This window comes from Oratosquilla oratoria, chromosome 42, assembly GCF_046742065.1.
Source record: "Oratosquilla oratoria isolate Oo_2021 chromosome 42, ASM4674206v1, whole genome shotgun sequence".
In the NCBI taxonomy this organism is placed as follows: Eukaryota; Metazoa; Arthropoda; class Malacostraca; order Stomatopoda; family Squillidae; genus Oratosquilla; species Oratosquilla oratoria.
The window spans coordinates 39,791,051-39,811,761 of record NC_134818.1 but is presented as its reverse complement, the minus strand read 5'-3'; the positions used below and the strand labels follow the sequence as shown (position 1 = coordinate 39,811,761).

The window sequence follows — 20,711 nt, the reverse complement described above, 5'->3', positions numbered from 1 at the left end:
AATAAGAAAGTTATTATTGGCGCCTTGTATAGACCTCCAAACCACAGCATTGAGCAGACTGATCCCCTGATTCATGAAATTCGCAGGGTGTCCCAGTACAAAAATGTTGTGATGATGGGAGATTTTAATTATAGAAATATTGACTGGGAAACTTTAATAGATCAGGAAATGAAGAAATTCCAAGATGTGGTGCAGGATAATTTCCTAAAACAAGTGATTACCAATCCTACGAGGGGAGAAAATACTCTGGACTTACTTTTAACTAATAATGAGCACCTATTGAGTAACATAAAAGTGGGATATAGTCTAGGCTCTAGCGATTATCAAGAAATAAGATTTAATATTATTTGGGAAGAATTAAAAAGTACGTATAACGTCCAAGTACCAGACTCCAGGAGAGCAAACTTTGACGATATAAAAACCTATTTGAAATTGAATATGAAATGTTATACGGACGTTTCAAACATTGTTGATGCAGTCAGGTCTCAGTACAAGACCAGAGGTCAGGTCATGACCAGGGGTCAGGTCACGGAGGGTAACATGCATACCTTGGCTTAGGTCACTTGGGGGCGGGGGCTCAACAGACAGGTCAGCGATTTGGATGAAATGTATAGCAATCTAACTGACCTAATCATTAATGCACGAAATACATTTATCCCCCTAAGTCAATATGTAAAAATAGTAATACTCCCAAATGGATGACGGACAGATTGAAACATGAGCTCAGAATGAAAAGAGGACTTTACGTAAAAAAAAAAAAATGAGAAACATACCTTAGATCAAGATATAATGACTGCGGTGCAGCCACCACCCAGCACTTCTAAGCTACCAGAAGAGGCTGGATGACCACATTGTGAACAGCTGCCCAGGATGTAACACTTCACCCCATACCATACAACACATAATGGAAGACTGCATTATACACAATCATGCACACAAACAACACAACATACACTCTATAAAGGATTTGTGGGAAAACCCAGTTTTGGCTGTGGCATTCCTTGGGGAGATGGGACTGCTCGGACAGACAGTCTAGAGAACGTCAACAACAACAACAACAAGGGTGATGCAAACAAGGTTATCATATTAAAACAACAGGGCAGGACTCGCAGTAATGGTTTTAAACATGACAAATTTAGATTTAAGAAGGAAATAGGCAAAAATTGGTTTACTAATAGGGTGGTCGACGAATGGAATAGACTTAGTAACCATGTAGTAAGCGCTGAAACTATCAGTTGTTTTAAGAAACGATTAGACAACTTTATGGATGGGGATGACAGGTGGTGATGGATACGGAGCTGCCTAGTGTAGGCCTTATGGTCTCTTGGAGTCTCCTTCATTCTTATGTTCTTATGAAACACCTGATTACAGATCAATACAAAAAGGGAAAAAAAAAATATATATATATATTAAAGGAAAGTGAGAGAAAAAAATTAATACTCACTTTGATTGTCCAACGAGCAGATTTGTCTTTGGTGACTAGGGGAGCCAGCTGCACATTCAAACCAGATGGCACTTCTTTATAGGCATATCGACCATCTTTCAACTTGACAGCAATGCCATCACCAGCACAGAGAAGTATCCTCAGCACATCCCAACTTTTCTTGTTCTTTGAGAAGCTGTAATATAAATTTTCTTAACTGTAGCTGGATTCTTTCTTTTCCTCCCTCTCCCTCCCTCCCTCTCTCTCCTTTTGTCTGTCTGGCTGTCTCCAAGTTTTTAAGAAGAAGAAGAAGAAGAAGAAGAAGAAGAAGAAGAAGAAGAAAAAAAAGCCAGAGTCAAGTCAATTTGGAAGGACAAGATTAAGACAGAAGTTGAGAAAGAGAAAGATGGATAGGAGTTGGTGAATGTAGAAGACCAAAGGCTTTGATGGGGGCAGTGTGAGATGTAGAAGAAAAATGGTAATGGATGAGGAGAATGATACAGCCAAAGACCAGGTATATGTATGTACAAGTAGCACTGAAAGAAATATAAGTTGAAAAGACACCTGGATTGGATGGATGTCATGTAGAATATCTGACAAAAGGTAGAATAGTAATAATAAAGTGGATGGTGAGATTGTTCAATGAATGTCTCTGGGAAGAAAGTTGAAAAGAAAAAACATACAAAATAAATAAATCTATCCATATACCAAATGCTTCTTCCCCCTAAGAGAGGTAGCCAAGTCAAAGGCATGCATCCACTCCTACCTATTCCATTCTCATCCATTTCATTTCTATCCATTACCCTTGGTCTCTCGTTTTAGCTCCTCAAGTATGATATATAATAAAATAATAATATACCAATAGGCTTCTTTCCCCTTATAAGGGAAGTAGCCAGCCAAAGCATACACCCCATCCCACACCCATCTGTTACCCATTTCCCCAAATACATACATACAAAGGCTTTTTCCCCCTACATAGGGGGTAGCCAAAAAGAAAAAGACATAGAAACCACTCCCACCCATTCCATTTCCTATATATTTCACTCCCCTCCACCCTCTTCCCTCCCTCTTATCTTGGCACCTCCTGGATTACAGGTCATCCCTGCATCCTGTCCACTGCCCTGGGTCAGAAGCAGTGTTGCAAGACACAGCACATTTAAAGCAAGGCCACTTCATAAATTCAGTGACCCCCGTCTCCGTCCCCCCTAGCAGAAAAGGAGAAAGACAGGGACAAATCCCTTCGGGCTGCGTCAATTTTTTTTCTCATACATACTTCCTCACCCCCCATCCCTCACCCACTCCCCCTCATGCATCACAGCATCATCTATACACAACCCCTCTCCATTCACCCCTATCTTCTGTCCTCTCCCGTCCTTCCTCCACAGACATTCCTCTCTTTTGCAATGCCCCTTTCATCCCATCCATCCATCTCATCCTAGGATGCCCCCTCATATTCACTCCTTCCACTTCTGCCTTCCACACTTCGTTTACTAATCTTTCTTCACTCATTCTTTCCATGTGTCCAAACCATCCTAATACTCTTTCATCAACCCTATCTCCCAGTTTCCTTTCCACCCCTGTTCTCCTCCTCACCTCCTCATTTCTCACTCTATCCAGCCTAGTAACTCCTATCATACTTCTCAGACATTTCATCTCAAAACACATTCAAACTCCTTCTCTCTTCCTCTCTTATGTTCCATGTTTCTGCCCCATACAATGCTGTTGGCACAATCACTCATATAACTTCATATAACCTCCTCTTAGCATCCATTCCCAGATGTCTATTTCTCATTACACTCTTCAATCCACCAAGGCATTTACTTGCTTCTCTCAATCTACATTCTACCTCCATCCCCACTCCTCCCTTTCCTGCCACATTCGCACCCAAGTATCTAGAACTATCCACTTCCTCCAGTCTTTCACCCTTAATGCTCACTTCCAGCCTGCTGTCACACTCTCCCCTTGTACATCTCATCATCTTACTTTTGCCCACATTTATCTTCAGCTTCCTTCTTTCACACACCTTCTCAAACTCTGTCACTAAATTCTTCAATCCCTCCTCTGATCCTGCTACAAGCGCAGTGTCATCAGCTAACTACAACTGGCTCACCTCCCACTTTTCTCCATTTTTTTAATCATCTCCAACACCTGACCCACTACCCTTGCATTTACCTCTTGCACCACCCCATCCATGTAAAGACTGAACAGCCAGGGTGACATAACACATCCCTGACAAAGTCCCACCTTTACCTCAAACCATTCACTCTCTCCATTTCTAATCCTAACACAAGCTCTACTACTCTCGTAAAAACTCTTGACTGCTCTTAACAGCTTTCCTCCTATCCCATATATCTGCAGTACCTCCCACACTGCCTTCCTGTCTACCCTGTCATAAGCCTTTTTCAGATCCATAAAAGCCCAAAAAACATCCTTACCTTTTCCTATAGCTTTCTCACATATCTGTCTTACCACAAAAATCTGATCTACACAACCCCTACCTATCCTAAAACCACACTCTTCCTCACCAATTACTCCCTCTGTTCCTCTCCTAATCCTCTCAATCAAGACCCTCCAATAAGCCTTCCAACTACACTCAACAACCTGATCCCTCTGAAACTACTACACTCACACTTGTCCCCCCTTTCCCTTGTAAAGCAGAACATTCTGCATGGCATCCATCCAGACCAGGTGCCTTACCTGCTCTCATCATCTTAACAGCTGCTTTCACTTCATCCTTCCCTATTTCTCCATTTTCCTCACTCATCACCCTCATTTTCTTAGCGCTTCCCACTGCAACTACCTTTCCCTCCCTATCCTCCTTCACATTTAGCAACTCCCTAAAATACTCTGCCCAACTTCCTCTCACTGCCTTCTCTTCCATTATCATCTCTCCATCTGCACCTTTTACCTTTTCTTCTCTACTTGATTTGCCTCCTTTTCCTCTCTTAATTTCTTTCCAAAACATCTTTTTATTGCTTTCAAAATTTTCTGTCATACTCTTGCCCCATTTCACATTTGCTCTCCCCTTTGCTTCCTTTATCTTATGCTTAACTTCCCTTCTCTTTACTTTGTACCTCTCATACGATTCCCTTGTCCTAATTTGTAGCCAATCTATGAATGCCTGTTTCTTTTCTTCTACACCTTTCTTTGCTTCCTCATCCCACCACTCACTACCCTTCCTTCTATTTCCTCCCACCCTCCTTGTTCCACACACCATCTTTGCACACCTTATGACTCCCTCCTTGAACCATCCCCATTCCTCCTCCACTCCTAGTTCTACTCTATCCTTTACTCCCTCCCACTCCTCTCTCAGCTTCTTCTTAGACTCATTCTCCTTTTTTTCCTCATTTAAGCAGTTCACTCTAAGTACCTCCCTACCTTCTGCCCTTTTCCTTTCTCCACCTATTTTCCACTCTCAGTTTACCTTCCACCAGAAAATTATCTGATATTCCCCCACTCTCTCCCCTTATAACATGTACATCCTTAACTCTTCCTACCATACTCCGGGTCACCACTATATAGTCCATTAACCACTTCACTCTGGGGCAAAATCTCGTGGGCAGCATTAGCTGCCAGACGTACGATGTTGAGTCATAATACTCGCATTATAAAAAATAAAGTCACGGCTGTATCGATCGTTCTCTCTTTCACCCGTGAATTTTGATAACCATAGAAAATATGATGAAGCCAGTTTACAGAGTATGGGGGTCACGCAGGTACGACTACAATAAATATAATCAAGACGCCGACATCGGCATCCTCGCATATCCACTTGCTCCTCATGATGCCTATGTAGGTGTCACCGTATGGAAGGGGTTAATGCTCTATCTGCCACATTTCCATCCACCACCCACTCCCATGTGTACTTATGCTTGACTTTCTTCCTAAACACTGTATTTGCTATCATCAACTCTCTTTCCAGACACATTTCCACCATAGGCTCTCCACTACGATTTTTTCCTGGAACTCCATACTTCCCAATCACTCCATCTATTGGTTCTTTTCCTACCCTAGCATTAAGGTCTCCCAACACCACTACAGTGACATTTCTCCCTAATCCCTCTATGCATTCATTTAAATCCATCCAAAAAGTCTCCCTTTCCTTTACGCTCTTCTCACTACCAGGCCCATATGCACTTACAAAAACCCACATCTCTCTTCCTAACTTCACCTTCATCCACATTAACCTTGAAGAAACCTCTTTCCACTCCACTACATGCTTACCTATCTCTTCACTTACTAGTATAGCCACCCCTTCTCTCTCTCATCCTCTCTTCACTCCTGAGAACCTCCCAACTACACTCCCAAACTCACACTCTCCCCTCCCTTTCAACTTAGTTTCATTCAATGCCAACACATCCATCTTTCTTCTCACAAACATACTGCCTATCTCTTCCCTTTTACTCTCATGTGTACCACATCCACGCACATTAAAAGAACCAAACCTTAGGGTACTGGTTGGAAAACTCCCAGACCCTCATGCCTTTACTCTTTTTAGGAATGTCCCCTTTGGGGCTACAGGTAGCAGGATTCCTAGTCCTATCTCCGTCCCATTTTTTTGTCACCTCGTATGACTCAAGTGGGAAGACTTGGTGACAGCTTTCTTTTCCCCCACCACAGGGTAGGCGAAAAAAGGAAATGAATATTCAGAGAAATGGTACAGGACAGTAACAAGGGGTGGGGGGACAGCATAACGGAGGAACAATTGCAGTATAATAAAAGTGTCATTTCTCTATGAACAGAGGCTCCTTCTATCACAGACAAAATTATGCTTGGCTCTGGTCCATAGGGATACCCCATATAGACCCTAAAGTATCAACTATATGCTACTTTGCCACAATAACATGTAGCCAATACCCCAGTTGAGGTAGTACAGAAAAAAACTGTGAATCACTACAGACAGACCTGAATAATGTCTGGGAATGGAGCCAAAAGTGGGAAGTGAATTCGTACATCAAGAAATGCAGTATAATGGAGTTTGGAAAAAGTAAAAACTGGTACAAAGGAAGTAAAAAAAAATGTTAGCTTGGAAAAGGATCTATGAGTAATTATTAACAAAGACATGTCACCAGACAAGCATGTTAACAAAATAGTTGGAGAAACCTTCAATTTACTAAGATCAATAAAAGTGGCCTTTGACTACTTGGATGAGGTAATGGTAAAGAAAATATATGTCACACTGATAAAATCAAGATTGGAGTATGTGGTGACACTATGGACACCCAGTACAAAAACGAATATAAAAAAGTAAGTAAGAATCCAAAGAGCAATGAAAAGGATGGCACCAACACATTCTCAATTGACATACAAAGATTGCCCAAACTGGTACTACCAACCCTGGAACAAAGAAGAGAAAGAAAAGATCTACTGGCCATATAGAGAATTATGAAAGGAATGGAAGTCCTTGACAGAGAAGATTTATAAAAGTGGGATAAAAGAAAAACAAGAGGACATGAAAAGAAATTTAAAAAGAATAGTTATAGAAGAGACCTGAAAAAGAATAGTTTCCCACACAGAGTAGGTATCTGGAAGAAATTGGATGAGGCAACAGTGTGTGCAAATGCTATACAAGAATTTAAGAACAAACTAGATGCTGAAAGATACAAAGACGGTTCACTACGAGAATAGTTCTCTTCCCATACAATACAACTAGGTAAATACATAAAACTTACCTCACTGGCCAGTAACGGTTCTCTGACAAGTGTCCCTCAATAGTAACCTCACACAGTTTGGACAGTTCTGGAAGCATACACGGAGCCTTCATCTCCACTGTCTGACATGGGTATTGACTCGTCTCACTAAACCTGTAATCAAAAAATAAATTGATGAATAAAACAAAGGAAAGAAAAGTTTAGTGCATTGAAGATGCTACCTATGACATAAGATGATTGGATGCAGGAAGAAGTTGTTGTATGGTGAAGAAGCAGGGATAAACCAGTCTTAGCATTCAGGTGCAACAGTGGACAAGATAGGCCTTGATACAAGAGGGGTAGATGGGTTGATGGGGGCTCTGGATGCACACGGAATGTCTGTTAAGCACAGAAGAGAGTGCAGAGTATAAAAAATGGATGGAAGGAGACTAAGAATAAATAATAGGATAACATTGCCTCTCTCTCTCTTTTTTTTCTTTCTTTTTCTTTTAACTGAATAAGGAGGAGAAAGTGAAAGAGATCACCATGTGCATATGGTAAAGCAACAGGCTCTGCTGTGGCATATACTCAACTTGGCCATCCGCCTTGTAAAAGACAAAAGGTCTTTTGATCTTATGTAACCAACTTCTATGTAACCAACTTCAACTTTCTACTGTCCTCCTTATGTCTTTCCTTTACCACCTTTATGAATCCACCTCTTGGGTATGATATTGTCCATCACCAATAAAATACTAATGACTTTAACTAGCACAGTTACAGTTTGGCTAAAGTACCATCACTATCTACTTACTTTATGGTCACATTTGCCTGACAAAGCCGTCCTGAATCTATGTCAACAGGAAGAAGCAACCTGGGCTCAGCAGCTAATACGTATAAGTGACGCAGAGCCTAAAACAGAAAAGAGAAATTAATCAATCGCTGCCTCAGTTCTCTCTTGCAGAAGACCCACGACTCCCAGTAGACTTAAATCTAAAAGAAAATTCAAGTCCAAGAAGTTCCTCACCTGTAAGTGATATCTGTTATCATTGGAGTGTGTTGGGAACTTGGGGAAGCATGCTATGAGGAGTGCAGCCACAGCCATGTTTGAAGTACTGAGGGAGAACCTGCCTCCACCAAGAAAGAGGAACCCAAGGGCCATGTGAATGGCCAAGTGGGATCCATATCTGCAGAATGTAGAAATTATTTATTTTTCCTCTATATGGGATAGTATGGACACAAAGAATGAGTGAAGAATAGTAAAAGAGGTGTGGAAGGCAGAGGTGGATGGAGTGAACATGAGGGGACAACTGAGGATGAGATGGATATGTGGGGTGAAAGGGGCACTGAACAAGAGAAGGATGTCTGTTGAGCAAGGAAGGGAGAGGGCAGGAGATAGGGATGAGTGGAGAATGGTTGTGTATAGATAATATTATGATGCAAGGAAGGGAGAGACAAAAGATGTGGGGGGAGTAGGGAGTGGTTATGTGTGAATGATATTTTGACACAGCTCAAAGGGATTTCTCCCCTCCTATTTTTCTGCAAGAAGGGACAGAGAGGGGGAGGGGGGGTCACCAATTAAGTGAAGTGGTCTTGCTGCATTGCTTCTGACCAAGGGCAGTGGGCAGGATACAGGGATGACCCATCATTCATTAGGAGCTAAGATGAGAGGAAGGAAAAGGTGGTGGATGGGAGTAGAATGGGTGGGAGTAGGTGCATGCCTTTTCACTTGGCTACCTCCCTTATATGGATGAAAAAGCCCTTATTCAACTCCCATCTATCATACAAAAAAGTCATCATCTATGAAAATTATAATTAATAAAACTGATATTCACCAGCCAAACAGGTTGAATTGTTGATACTTGTAGCAGTTTGATCTCTATCTACTAAACGAGTTTGTAGTAAGGGCATGCTACATTAAATTTCCCATTTCAAAAAAATACTCTTTAGGGCTACTGAGAGAGTAAGATGCTTAGTCCTATCCTCATCTCATTTAATGACTCAAGTGTAAACACTTGGTGGCAGTATTCTTTCTCCCCCACCCAGGGTAATGGGCAAGATGCAGAGATGACCCATCATCTCGGAAGAGCCAAGAAAATAGGGATGGAAAGAGGGATGATGAATGGGAGTGGAGTGGGTGGGGATGAAATGGGTGGGAGTGGAATTATGCCTTCTGGCTTTAGCTACCTCCTTTGTAAGGGGGAAAAAGCCCTTGGCATATGAATGTATGTCAAAAGCCCTCTATAAGGCTGCACCATCCTAGCCTCCTCAGAGAGGGGAAGCTTGTGATGTGAAACAATCCTAATCAATAAACCACATTATGTTAACTGGGAATCCCAACATCAACACTCTCCTATTTAAGTGCGTTCAGTTTCTAAAATATGGGTGGGTGAATAAATATACAATCAATGAAATGAAAATCAACACTTACATCATTAAACCTGTTGGCTGTAGCATTAGGATTATCAACTCGTCCATATTTTTTTTTAATCCCCTGCCTCACCCCTAGTCATGAAAGTATTTTCTCTAGCATTCCATGACTCATGTTCCTGATGCATGTCCCTCCAGGAAATTCAATGATCCTCTTTCCATCCAGCAACAACAAAACAACTGGGCATGTCCACTACATCCTTAACAAAAGAATTTTTTTTTTCTTAATAATATTCACAACCTTTTCCAATCTCTTTTACTTCATTTTGCTGTTGCTCCATGACCTCCCTGAATTTAACTGCTCCCTTCTTATGGTTAGAAAACCAACTGTCTTGAATTTCCACCAATTTAGTGTAGGGGCCATGAAATGCACTGCACTTCTATAAGAAGGTAGCCACAAAGAAAGTTATTGTGTATGAAGAAGAGGGTAATTTTAAGCAACCAATACCTTGAAAATGTTGGGCCAAACAGGGTTCAAACTAGCAATCATTTGCTTAGCAGCCTGCTGTTCTACCAACCAAACTTTTGCATCTCCTTTAGGGTAGCACTCTAATGGAACAAAGAAGAGAAAGAGGAGATCTACTGACTATTTACAGAATTATGAATGCAATGGAAGTCCTAGATAGAGATGATTTATTAAAGTGGGACAAGAGAAAAACAGGACATGAAAAGAAACTCAAAAAGTATAGTTATAGAAGAGATCTGAAAAAGAATAGCTTCCCACACAGTGGTGGATATCTGGAATAAATTAGATGAGGCAACAGTGTGTGCAAATACTATTCAAGAATTTAAGAACAAACTTGATGCTGAAAGATACAAAGATGGGTCACTACGAGCATAGCTCCCTTCCCATATAATACAACTAGGTAAAATACAGCATATAATGGATACAGATGTGTACACACCCAACAGTAGAGTTGGTAGGTCCGACACGGGACCTCAGGTATCGAATGATACGCAGAACCTCCAGATCACCCGTTCCAGCCATGACCATCGACAAACTGAGTAGTATGACATTCAGACAGGTTTCAATTGTAGATTTCCCTGCTAGCTCAGCCACACTCCTGCAATTGAATAATTTTCTTCCTAGTAATTAATTATACCAGATTTAATTTATCAATCAAAAAATATTTCATGTATACATCATGCAAAATCTACATACATATACCAAGGCTTTTTTCCCCTTACAAGGGAGGTAGCCAAAAAGAAAAAGGCATAAAACCATTCCCACCCATTCCATCCCTAAATACACTGCTCTCCCCTCCACCCTCCCTCTTATCTTAGCACCTCTTGGATGACGGGTCATCCCTGCACCTTGTCCACTGCCCTGGGTCAGAGGCAGTCATAAAATATATACATACATATACCAAAGGCTTTTTCCCCCTACATGGGGGGTAACCAAAAAGAAACAAGCATAGAAACCACTCCCACCCATTCCATTTCCTATATATTTCACTCCCCTCCACCCTCCTCCCTCCCTCTTATCTTGGCACCTCCTGGATGACGGGTCATCCCTGCATCTTGTCCACTGCCCTGAGATTCAAGAAGAGGGACAGGATATGGGAAAAGAAATTGCATAGAATGAGACAATACTCTGAAGAAAATATAGGCCAATACAAATAAAACTAAGGTCTCAAGGGATAGCAGTACTATCTAAAACAACAAAGCTAGCAAATAGTGAACATTACAAAAATGTATGGATAAAAAAAGAAATGAGTGATGAGGAAAAATAGAAAGAAAAGTAACTTAGAAAAGAAAAAAAAAAAAACAGAAATTGAAAAGAATGTATTTTTTTGGAGAGTGACCTGAGGCTGAGAAATTTATATATATATATATATATATATATATATATATATATATATATATATATATATATATATATATAAAGGAAATGTAATAGAAAAGGATGAGAAAGGGAAAAATTAGAAATAATTCATACCAATATTGATGGCATGATTTCAGGAATGAATTAATTAAATGATTATCTGGCATTAGAAAAACCAGACGTAATGGGAATTGCAGAAACGAAATAAAAAAGTCCTCTACTACCAAACCCTGTGGGACAAGGTCTATACAACCATTGGATGAAAAATAGAAAGGAGAAACATACATACATATACCAAAGGCTTTTTCCCCCTACATGGGGGTAACCAAAAAGAAACAAGCATAGAAACCACTCCCACCCATTCCATTTCCTATATATTTCACTCCCCTCCACCCTCCTCCCTCCCTCTTATCTTGGCACCTCCTGGATGACGGGTCATCCCTGCATCCTGTCCACTGCCCTGGGTCAGAAGCAGTGTCGCAAGACACAGCACATCCACAGCAAGGCCGCTTCATAAATTCGGCGACCCCCCTTCTCTGTCCCCCCTAGCAGAAAAGGAGAAGACAGGGACAAATCCCTTCGGGCTGTGTCAAATTTTTTTCCTTATACATACTTCCTCACCCCCCATCCCCCACCCACTCCCCCTCATGCATCACAGCATCATCTATACACAACCCCTCTCCATTCACTCATCTTCTGTCCTCTCCCGTCCTTCCTCCATAGACATTCTTCTCATTTGTAATGCCCCTTTCATCCCATCCATCCATCTCATCCTAGGACGCCCCCTCATATTCACTCCTTCCACTTCTGCCTTCCACAATTCTTTTACTAATCTTTCTTCACTCATTCTTTCCATGTGTCCAAATCATCCTAATACTCTTTTATCAACCCTATCTTCCAGTTCCCTTTCCACCCCTGTTCTCCTCCTCACTTCCTCATTTCTCACTCTATCCAGCCTAGTAACCCCTATCATACTTCTCAGACATTTCATCTCAAACACTGAACTTTTAATGTGATCCCTGACTTTGCATGTCATTGGCCAAATCCCTTGTTTTCAAGTGTCATTCATGAAGAATCAATCAAAGACTTTCTTTCAAATGTTCCATTGTTAATTTAGCTCTTTTTTTTATATTATTGAGAACAGATAATGCATTCTCGCAAATGTATGTCATTCCAAACACTGACAGCATTTTGAAAGCCTCCTTCAGCAATACAGTGGTACCTCTACTTACGAAATTAATTCGTTCTGGAAATCATTTCGTAACGTGAAAATTTCTTAAGTAGAAACGCTTTTTACCCTATAAATGCCCTAATCGGTTCCAAGCCCCTTAAAAATCAGACAAATTTTTTACAAATCACAAAAATGCATCAAAACCTGTAACAAATACATGTTAGAATTAAATTACTGCACAATAAACATAAAAATGAGAGTTGTACATAATGTAAAGAATAGTGTTTTTTTTTTTTTCATTTAATTTTTCTCTTGTTTTAACTGCTATCGTTGTCACCTTTCGCCTTCTTTGGTTCAGGTTCACTCTCAGCAGTGGTTTTTGCCTGACGTTTTGTAAAGAACCGATCCAAGGTCGTTTGCTTTTGTCGGCTTTTAACAATCTTTCGAAAATGTGCAAGGCAAACATCATCATAGTGAGCGATAGCCCGACTAGTGAACACTTTTTCTGGGTGATTCTTTTCAACAAATTCCGAAACTTCATAGAATTTTCCTAAAATGTCTTTTATTCGGGCTGTCGGAATAATGGCTGCCTCCTCTTCATCTTTACTGAACTCCTGCACTGCCGTGTGTTGCATCGCCTCCAACTCCCTCAGCTCCTCCGTCGAAAGCTCCTCGTGGTGCTCCTGAATCAACTCGTTCGGTGTCCTCGTCATTCACCTCAAGCCCCATGCACTTTCCCAGCGAAACAATTTCGTCAACTTCAGGCTCAACTTTACCCTCCAACTCCACCTCGAACCCCTCAAAATCTCGTGGGGCAACAGCATCGGGCCACAGCTTTCTCCAAGCCGCATTAAGGGTACGCCTGGTCACCTGCCAAGCCATGACGATTATCTTGAGCCAAACAACAATATCGAAGTGCTGCTTCCAAAACTCACGAAGGGTAAGCTGGGTGTTTCCAGTGATGTCGAAACACCTCTTGAACAAGTGTTTCGTGTAGTTTCTTGAAGTTCGAAGTGACTTGTTGGTCCATGGGCTGGAGGATAGAGGTGGTGTTAGGTGGGAGGTACAGCACCTTAATAAATGAGAACTCCTCCAGGATATCATCTTCGAGGCCGGGCGGGTGGGCAGGTGCATTATCGAGAATGAGGAGGCACTTGATGGGGAGATTGTTCTCCTCTTGGTACCTCTTAACAGCAGGACCAAAAACCAAATTGACCCACTCAACAAAAAAATTGTCTGGTAACCCAGGCCTTGGCATTGGCCCTCCATAGCACCTGAAGTTTTTCTTATAATATTTTGTGGGCCTTAAATATTCTGGAATTTTCGGAGTGGTACACCAGCAGGGGCTTGATTTTACAATCCCCACTGGCATTGGCACAAAGGGCAAGTGTAAGGCGGTCCTTCATGGGCTTGTGGCCTGGCATTTTTTTCTCTTCTACTGTGATGAAGGTACAGCGAGGCCATCTTTTTCCAAAAAAGGCCAGTCTCGTCACAATTAAAAAATTGCTGTGCAACGTAGCCTTCATCAATCACCAATTGTTCAAATTTTCGCACAAATTCGTCGGCCGCTTTCTGGTCGGCGCTAGATGCCTCGCCATGCTGAACAACAGAGTGAATTCCAGTCCTCCTTTTGAACTTCTTGAACCACCCACGCGATGCCTTAAACTCCTGGTGTGGTTCTTGCGCCGAAGTTCCCTCGCCTGCATCCATCTTTACGAGGTCATTAAAGATGGCGGTCGCCTTTTCACAAATTATGGTCTCGGTCACTGTGTCTCCAGCTATCTCTTTCTCCTATATCCACACGAGTAACAACCTCTCCATCTCATTGTTCACTGCCGACCTCCTCTTCGAAATGACAGAGAGGCCTTTGGAAGGAGTCGTAGCTTTTAGGGCTTCCTTTTGTTTTAATATCGTGCCGATCGTAGATGGATTACGGCCATATTCTTTGGCGAGATCAACCAAACGCATCCCTTTTTCGTACTTTTCTATTATCTCTTGCTTTGTTTGTATGGACAAAACAACTCTCTTCTTCTCACCACTTTTCTCCATCACTTTCTTGGGGCCCATAGTGAATAAAAGTTAATACACACACGTAAAGTTGCAATAAACACTAACAAAAGCTGACGAAAAACTGTCCGAACACTTCGTGCTTTACTGAATTTCACTAGTGTGAGACTGAGGCTTCGGTGATCCTCGTGGGCCAACGGGAAAACGAAGAGGATTCTGGGTATACGCACATACACACAGAGGTCCCTCCTAGCCAATGGGATGCCAGGAAGATGCTGGGCAATAGCCAATGGCAGAGCAGCTCGGACGCACCACTTTCAAACCAAGATACAGGATGCTACAAGTATGTTTACGTTCGGTGGACTCTGGGAGCTGTGAGTAGCAGCGCGTATTTTGAAATTTTTGCCTTTCATATCCTGAAATTTCTTTCATAACAAGAGGCAATATTTTTCTGAAGAAGTGTTTCGTAACCTGAAAATTTCGTATGTAGAGCCTTTCGTAAGTAGAGGTACCACTGTATAGGTCCTATAGTCAGCGCAACGAGAAGTGACCGTTAAGGCAGGGTTAGGAGATTTCCCGTTGTTGCCACATCTCCACAGATAACACGGCCCGCACGGCTCACAATGAATGCAGTGTGAGGGGGGCGGGGCTAGAGAATAGATGTAGCGGCAACGTCGCTCTCTAGTGCTCATATGTCATGTCTGACTCGAGGAAACGAAAACTTTGTATAGAAAACATTGCTTTGATTTTTACCTCAGTGGTGGTGTGTGACAAAAAATTATAATATAATCATATGTGTCAACATTATAAAAATAGAAAATAAAATTATAAAATAAGATAAAATTATAGAATAATTATATGTGGCAACACAGGGAACTCCCAGTGCTCCGCCCTAACGGCCATTTCTCAATGCAATGAGTATAGTCTCTGGCAATCGCTTGATCCCCAAAATGTACAAACATCTTCTTTCTGGAAGAAGTACTTCATAGATATGGACAACTGCATATCTGCAAGTTCAAGTTCTACTGCTGCTCTTTCTTGAAGTTGGAATATTTTGGAGACATCTTCTACGGGAAAGCTGAAAGCCCGAGAATATAACTGGAATCTGGTTTCCTGTTCCTTCAAAAAGACAAACCTTTCTTGAAATTCTGTCCTTAGATTTGTAGTTCTGGGAAATGAAGCAAATTGCTTTTCTGTATTTGGGAATGGAAAAGTTGAAATTTGGTTTGAAACCCTGCTAATTGTTCATACAACACCCAAACACTGCTGTGCTTCCCTTGCAATTTTAAATTCAACATATTCAGGTGATGAAAAAGATCAACCACGAAAGCAAAAGTCAGTTTAAATCCATCAGTAAAAACACTGTCATTCTTGTGTTCAATCAAAAAGGACTTAATTTTTTCAAAGATTCCCCACACTCTTGCTAATGCCAGACCACGACTAAGCCAACAAATTTCAACATGAACAATAAGTGGGAAGTGGGAAGCTTGTGAACCTTCAAGAAATGCTTTCAAAAGCTGTTTATTCAGAGGCCTTGATGTTAAAAAATGTATGACCCTTGTCAGTTCTTCCAGGCAATCTATGAGTTTTGTCTGACCTTTCCATCTGCTACACAGCCCCTCAACATGTAAAAAGCAGTGGTAATGAACAAAAGTAAGGATTTTGTCATCTGCTTTTAAATAGGCAATGAGACCTTTGTTTTTATCAACCATGGAAGGAGCACCATCAGTAACAATAGAAACAAGTTTACTAAACTCTATGTTTTCTGAAATGAGAAACTTATCATATATGTCCTTTCCAGTTGTCCTGCCTGTAAGTGGCAACATTGTTAGAAATTCTTCACTAACCATAGCATCATTATGTACAAAGTGTATAAAACACTATCTATAGAATTATGAAAGGAATGGAAATCTTAGATAAGAATGATTTATTGAAATGGGACAATGGAAAAACAAGAGGACATGAAAAGAAACTCAAAAAAGATAATTACAGAAGAGATCTGAAAAAAATAGCTTCCCAGAGTGATAAATACTTGGAACAAATAAGACAAAGAAACAGTGAGTACAAACACTATTCAAGATTTTAAGAAAAAACCTGACCCTGAAAGATACAAAGACTGGTCACCATGAGCATAGCTCCCTTCTCCTATAATACAACTAGGTAATTACAGAAGCAATGTCTGATGTCTCATCTAGTACCAAAGAAAAACATTTGCAGTGGCTTTACTGTATCCACAAATCTTTCTTAACAGCAGCCAAAAGAATGTATGGATAAAAAAAAGAAATGAGTGAAGAAGAAAAAAAAGAAAAAGAAAAGAACTTAGAAACGAAGTGAATGAAAAAAACAAATAAAGAACTGAAACTGAAAAGAAAAAAAAATTGGAGAGTGGTGGACCTGGGGATGAGAAAATGGTATATAAGGAAAAAGGAAACAAAGACAGAAAAAGACGAGGAGAAAAAAATTAAAAATAGCTTATACCAATATAAATGGAATAACTTCAGGAATGAATGAATTAAATGATTATCTGGCCTTAGAAAAACCAGACATAATGGGAATAGTGGAAACTAAATTAAAGTGTACTCCACCACCCAGCACTGTGGGACAAGGTTTATACAACTGCTGGACAAAAAATAGAAAAGATAAAGAGGGTGGTGTAGTATTAAATTTGATAAATAACTGAAGGAAAAAATAATGTAGAATCAATTACAATACAAATTGAAAGCAAACATATGAAGAGTAGAAAATTTGTAGTGGTGTATGTGCCCCCCAAAACACAGTCCTGGACAGAAAGTGATCATTCCAAAATATTAGAAGATACAAAATATGAATTAATCAATCTGTTAAGTGTCTGCTACTGCTTATGCTGTTTTCCAATTTCTTTCCACAATTGCACTCAATGGTATATACCATTCTCAACTTTGAAAGCTCCTTTCAAGCTGTCTCTGACTTCATATCACTTTTATACATACAGAAAACTATAGGAACATCATCTGACAACATTCTGAGTGCATCTTGAAGTTTGTGGCAACTTTTGCTGGTTCGCTAGAAGGTAGCAAAGAAACGTTTTCAGTACGCGGTGAGCACTCATCATAAATTATATTTTCATATTTCCTTGAGATATTACAAAAAGGGACAGTTACTTTCGTTTTTCTGGATTTCTTGTGTGTGTGTGTGTGTGTGTGTGTGTGTGTGTATTTCACCTCGGATCTGCTGCAGTCTCTGTCGAGACAGCCAGACACCACCCTACGGCAGTGAGCTCAGAGCTCCTTATTAGCCGATCTCTGGGTAGGTCTGAGACCACTCACACACCACACACCGGGACAGCAAGGTCACAACTCCTTGACTAACGTCCCGTACCTACTCGCTGCTAGGTGAACAGGGGCTACACGTGAAAGGAGACAAACCCAACTTATCTCCGCCCGACCGGGGAATCGAACCCCGGTTCTCTGGCTTGTGAGGCCAGTGCTTTACCAATCCGCCACCGAGCCGTGTTGTGTGTGTGTGTGTGTGTGTGTGTGTGTATTTACCTAGTTGTATTTTACGGGAAGGGGAGCTATGCTCGTGGGTGTGTGTGTGTGTGTGTGTGTGTGTGTCCTTTTCTCCATTTTTTTGTCATTGAATTTACAAAAAATTAATAAAAAGAAATAAAGTAATTTTTTTTTCTTTTCCCTAATTTGTTCATTATTTCAACATTGACTACATATATTTATGTCAAAATAGACAAATAGTTTGAAAAATTTTTTTATAAAACAAAAGCAAACAAGTTCATAAGAAATGAGTAATAGAAAAAAAAAAAAAAAAAAAAAAAAAATGTCCTGAACTTGTAAGAGGGTGACGCTGCTAAAGCGCCAATGGTCACGGCGGGTGACGCTTAACAGGTTAAAATACTGAAGGACAGAGGACATACAGTAATTCTGGGTGACTTCAATGCAAAAGAAATATGTTGGGAGGAAATGACAGTGATAGGCAGAGAGGAACTCTGGTACAACGTCCTGTTCAACATGACAATCGAATACACAATGACTCAGTGGATAAAGGAAAATACCAGATACAGAGGTGAAGAACCATCAAGGCTGGATTTAATACTTACAACAGAGCCTGAAATTGTCGATAAAATCGATTACAAAAGTCCGATAGGAAAGAGTGACCATGTACTAATAGAATTTGAGTTGAAAGAGCAAATGGATCAAAGCAGAAATTATAAACATAGAATAGGAAGACTAATGTACAACAAAACAAATTTTGAGAAACTCAAAAAATTCTTTCGCAATGCGAACTGGGAAAAATTCCTAAATGAAGAAACAGGGATGGAAGAGAAATGGAATATACTAAAAGAAATTTATAATGAGGGAGTGAATAAATACGTACAACAAAAAATGGAAAGAACATACATAAAAAGCTGGTACAACAAAAGGTGTAGTGAGGCTAAGGATAAAAGAGACAAAGCTTGGAAGAAATGGAAAAGATACAAGAAAACAAGTAAATGGCTAATGTACGTCAAACTAAGAAATGATTATGTAAAAATACACAGAGATGAAAAGAGAAACTAAAAAAAAAAAAAATAATAGAAAATGTAGGGAAGAACCCAAACTATTTTACAGGTATGTAAATGGCAAACTGAAGAACAAACAATAGAAAAGCTGCACCAAGGATATGAATATACAAAAAAACTGGAAATGGCTAAAATTATGAACAAACACTTCAAATCATTATTCACAATAGAAAAATCACCTAACTGTGAGGAAATAGAGAGATATCCCCCTCAATGAAAGAAATAATTGTAACACAGATGGAAATCAGTGACCAAATCAAAACCCTTGAAGTCAGAAAATCACATGGTCCAGACGGAATTGCAAATTGGATACTGAAAAAATGCATGGAAGAATTAACAACTAAAATATACAATATAATTAAATTCTCATTTAAAGAAGGAAAAGTGCCACAGGACTGGAAGAATGCAAACATTGTACTGATTTATAAGGGAGGAAACAAGGAAGACCCATCAAATTACAGACTGGTCTCCCTGACAAGCACAGTAGCAAAAATTTGCGAAAAGGTCATCAAAAATAGATGGGTTAAACATTTGGAAGAAAAAAACTATACTGAATCCAAATCAATTTGGATTCAGACAAGGATGATCATGTACAACAAACTTGATCTGCTTTTACTTAAGATTAATAGTCATAATACAAGAGATAGTTGGGCAGACTGTGCCTTTCTGGACCTACAAAAGGCATTTGATAAGGTACCACACAATAAACTAATAAGATAGAATCAATAGGTGGCATCAGAGGAAAATTATTGGAATGGATGAAAGACTTCCTGACTGGGAGGAAAATGAGAGTAGTAATGAGAGATAAATTCTCAAATTGGGAAGAAATGAAAAGTGGTGTCCCGCAGGGATCAGTACTGGCCCTGATTATGTTTGCCATATACATGACATGGATGAAGGAGTAGAGTGTTATATGAATTTCTTTGCAGACGACGCAAAAATACTAAAGAAAGTAAAAACTGAGGAGGATTGCAACTCATTACAACAAGACTTGGACAAGATCTGGAAATTGACTCAAAAGTGGGAAGTGAAATTCAATATCAAGAGATGTAGTATAATGGAATTTGGAAAAAGTAAGAACAGAATATTGAGAGATAATTGGTGAAGAGGAGGTCAAAAAAGTAAACTCAGAAAAAGACCTTGGAGTGATATTCAGGAAAGACTTGACACCGGATAAGCATATTAATAAAGTAGTCAGAGAAACCTACAATTTATTGAGGTCAATAAAAGTGGCATTTGCGTATTTGGACAAGGAAATTATAAAAAAATAATAAATAAATAATTACACTAATAAGACCAAAACTGGAGTACGCAACAACACTATGGACACCCAGTACCAATAAGAATATAAAAAAATTAGAAAGAATACAAAGAGCAACCACAAAATTGGCACCAACTCTTTCCAAAATGACATATGAACAAAGCCTGTCCAAATTAGAATTACCAACTCTGGAACAAAGAAGGGAAAGAGGAGACCTACTAACTATCTATAGAATTATGAAGGTAATGGAAATCTTAGATAAGAATGATTTATTGAAATGAGACAATGGAAAAACAAAGAGGACACGAAAAGAAACTCAAAAAAGATAATTACAGAAGAGATCTGAAAAAAAAAAAATAGCTTCCCACACAGAGTGATAGACACTTGGAACAAATTAGACAAAGAAACAGTGTGT

The 20,711-nt window shown here is 40.0% G+C and overlaps 1 protein-coding gene across 4 annotated transcripts in view; it reads right to left on the bottom strand.

The window, feature by feature from the left end:
• shtd (anaphase promoting complex subunit 1) overlaps positions 1–20,711 on the bottom strand; it is a 443,338-nt gene that overhangs the window by 290,334 nt on the left and 132,293 nt on the right. For all 4 annotated transcript variants that reach the window (XM_076179508.1, XM_076179510.1, XM_076179511.1 and 1 more), the window contains exons 13-17: positions 10,386–10,544; positions 8,078–8,237; positions 7,865–7,962; positions 7,096–7,227; positions 1,445–1,619 (exon numbers count right to left, since the gene is read on the bottom strand). In XM_076179508.1, the coding sequence (XP_076035623.1) occupies positions 1,445–1,619; positions 7,096–7,227; positions 7,865–7,962; positions 8,078–8,237; positions 10,386–10,544 (724 nt within the window). The remainder of the gene's footprint in view (positions 1–1,444; positions 1,620–7,095; positions 7,228–7,864; positions 7,963–8,077; positions 8,238–10,385; positions 10,545–20,711) is intronic.